The sequence below is a fragment of the Meriones unguiculatus genome, chromosome 8 (genome assembly GCF_030254825.1).
Source record: "Meriones unguiculatus strain TT.TT164.6M chromosome 8, Bangor_MerUng_6.1, whole genome shotgun sequence".
Taxonomy (NCBI): domain Eukaryota; kingdom Metazoa; phylum Chordata; class Mammalia; order Rodentia; family Muridae; genus Meriones; species Meriones unguiculatus.
The window spans coordinates 123,559,477-123,562,885 of NC_083356.1; the positions used below are offsets into that span (position 1 = coordinate 123,559,477).

Here is a 3,409-nt window from a genome sequence, read left to right on the forward strand (position 1 = left end):
TGCTAGGTAGAGTCTTTCAGAGGCCCTCTGTGGTAGGCTCCTGCCCTGTTTCTTGTTTTCTCCTATTTCCAATGTCCATCCCATTTGACTAAGTGAGGATTGATCATCTTACCCCGGGTCAAAGAAATCAAGTAAAGACAATTTTAGAAAAGATCTTCAGAATAAAAATATTCACACAATTTATTTCTTTTCTCTTTTTTTTGTTTTGAAATACTTTTTATTTAGAGAAAGCTTTTCAAGACAGTACATAGTTCTCATATGCCCTTCATCCAGCTTCTAATGCCAGCATGTGTTACATCCATATCTAGAAAAATCAAAAACTTAACATTTGTGTGACAGCGCTGAAATTCTTCTAGCTCCTGGGCTGCATTCTGGGGTTCTTCCTCTGTGCCTAGTCTTCCACCAATGGAATCTTCTCCGTCTTTCTTTGCTTTCTATGCAGAATCTTGAAGTGTTTTGGGTGCACTGGACAGGGATTTCACAGAATCTCCCTTAATTTACTCTTGCATATTATCACATGATTAGTACCTCTGAGAATATTAGCAACAAGTACCTCTAAGGCAGAATGTATTTCTCAACATACTGTATGAAGGATGCATAACGTTCAAGTATGATGCTGTTATAACCTTGAGTGTGTGACTAATGCATAATCTGAAAGATTTCTCCAGTTTCTCTGTCCATGTCCTACTCTTTGAAAGGATGTAACTAAGTCTAGTCCATATTCAAGCAGAAGTGATTAAGCACTACTTCCTGGAGAAAGGACACTATAAATTATGTGGATAATTTTAAGAAAGCAAAATTTCCCCATTATCTCCTGTTTTATTTAATCAATCACTTCTATAAAGATGTGCTTATATAGTTTAATTTATTAGTATTGCCTATTTGGTTGCTTTTATCATAGAGGACCCCTATGCATATGACACAATATACTTGTTAAAAAAAATTAGACACTGTATAGGTGGCTCAGCAGTTAAGATTGCATATTACTTTTGCAAAGGAATCAGAGGACTTAATTAGATTCTCAGCTCCCATGCCCAGCGGCTCACAACTGCCTATAACTCCAGCACCAGAGAATCTGATGGCCTCCTCTGATCTCTGTGAATACCCGGATATATGTTCTCATTCATTCATGCAGAAGCACACACAAACACGGAAGCTTTATTTATTTATTTTATTGGTATGAAAATTTTTATTTATTAATTTATTTTTATTTTTTAATATTAATCACTTTGTATCCCAGCCGTAGCCCCCTTCCTCATTTTCTCCCAATCCCACCCTCCCTCATCTCCTCCCTGTCCCTTTCCAAGAAAGGGGGAGTTGGTATAACTGGGAGAGGACAGAAGCTCCACAAGGACAAAATATTATCAGGGCACGGGGGTCCTCTATGAGACTGTTTCTCCAACCAAGGACCATGTATGGATAAAACCTAGAACCCCTGCTCGGATGTAGCCCATGGTAGCTCAGTATCCAAGTGGGTACCCTAGTAAGGGGAGCAGGAACTGTTTCTGACATGAACTCAAGGACTAGCTCCTTTACTTCCCCCCGCCCCCAAGGGATAATTTATTTCTTAAGGTATTCTTATCTCTAGGCCCTTAGAAACCAAATTTGGGGAAAAAAAACAATCCAATTTATATTTAATTTCAAATTCTCCTCCCTCTTTTTTTCCAGTTGGGAAACCAAGAGTGTCAGAAGTCTTACCTGAACATCTTTGCCTCAGTTCCTCTTCATCATAGTCAATAAGCAGCTTCCTACTGTACCAAAAGAATGTCAAATCAAGTTACTAGTCAACATTGACTAGTCAACCCTTGCCTGTCACACTCAGAAGACATTACCCATGACACTGCCAGAATATTTAGACATGTGCTACCAAGATGTGGATTCTGTGTCACATTCAGCTTGTAACCAAACAAGGAAATAATAAAACAGAAGGGTCACGACTCAAAAGCAAACCAACTTCGGATATGAACTAAGTTCTCTTAGCATAATAGAAAGTGCCCTGAACTCAGAAGAAATTCTGTGTTTGTTGCCAATAGTTGCTTGTTCTTGGATAGGCATTCAATACATCAATCTGCTATGATTAAATAATCATTAAATAATATGAAATATGTAAGACAAACAGAAAAGGGGCAAGATCATTGGTTTCTTAAGGCTGAACTGTTTTAGACACTCAAATAAAACTCAACAGGTATTTCCTTGCAAGGGCTGCTATTCTTATGTTGAAGTTAACCAAAAAAAAAATACTAACGTCTGCTTTTGTTGTTAGCTATTTTATGTCACGTAGTTCAAAGAAAATTATCCATTTAATATTTCAAGATCTAAATAGCTATTTCACAACAACATGAAATTATTTATACCTCAAATGTGTGGGTTATATTTGGACTAAAAACGCAAAATGCATAGATAGTGAAGATAAGTTTTCGAATTCCTGAGCTGCCAAAAAAAAAAAAATAGAGTTGGATTTGATTGATGTCACTATGCAAATTCCAAGTGATTTCCTGGGGTTTCCAATGCAACACATGTCCATATCTCACCCATATTCCATGGTACCCAACATCTCCCTGTCCCTAGGTTGTCCCTAATTGACTCCTGGCCCTTCAGTCTATATCCAAGACTTCTGGCATATTCCAGTCTCTTTAGGGTGCCGAGGGAATCCAAATGTCCTATGGTCCCATCTCTCTGGATAGTAATAGGCAGGGGCAAACTATGTGGCAAAAAAAGTAACAACAAGAGCTAGAAGGACATTTCAAAATGACAGCAGCCAATCTACAGAGCAATGGAAGCTGGGTGTCCGTGGTGTTCTGGGACCAAGAGTGCTCTTGCTGAGTACGTGTGCATTTCCTGCGAATGAAGTTGGCCATAGGGCCATATGGCTCAATTCTGGGTTTCTGTTGGTGGGCATCATTAAGTAGTCTCAAAACTGGGGCCTTACAAACTTTTTTTCACATACAGAGCTTAAAAAGTCCTTGCCAAAGAAATGGTATGATCGTCCTTGGATAAAATGCTTGTCTAACCTATGTGAAGTCCCAGGTTCAATAGCTGGCATCCACCCCACCCCCCACTGCACACACACAGCCCAAATAAAAACCCCGAGACCAAAGAATCCTGCCTCAGTTGCTACTCCTAATTCATCTACAGCTTTGACTAGTCTCTGGATGATGGGGTGGACAAGGTCACTGCCATTCCAAAGCAGTCTATGCTGAATACCCAAGGTGCAGTATTTGTAATTCCTCTGCGTCTTCATTCCGTGTTAATTGAGGAGGAAATGGGAACACTTACACTTTGCTTTTACTCTCAACAGCGTAGCGTTTAGCTGTCCACCCAAAAGCATCTTGCTTAAAGGTGTCGATGTCTCCTTGCAGAAGCAGCTTGATGATAAGTTCCGACCCACACCTTACAGCATACATGAGGC

The 3,409-nt window shown here is 39.6% G+C and overlaps 1 protein-coding gene across 1 annotated transcript; it reads right to left on the reverse strand.

Annotated features, from left to right (window-relative positions):
- Positions 1 to 275: 275 nt before the first annotated feature.
- On the reverse strand, positions 276 to 3,409 carry LOC132656075 (POTE ankyrin domain family member A-like). Its single transcript, XM_060390608.1, has 3 exons — positions 3,277 to 3,409; positions 1,699 to 1,751; positions 276 to 465 (listed from the first exon to the last, which is right to left on the reverse strand). The coding sequence occupies exons 1-3, from the start codon at positions 3,402 to 3,404 to the stop codon at positions 392 to 394; spliced, it is 255 nt and encodes an 84-aa protein (XP_060246591.1). The 5' UTR covers positions 3,405 to 3,409; the 3' UTR covers positions 276 to 391.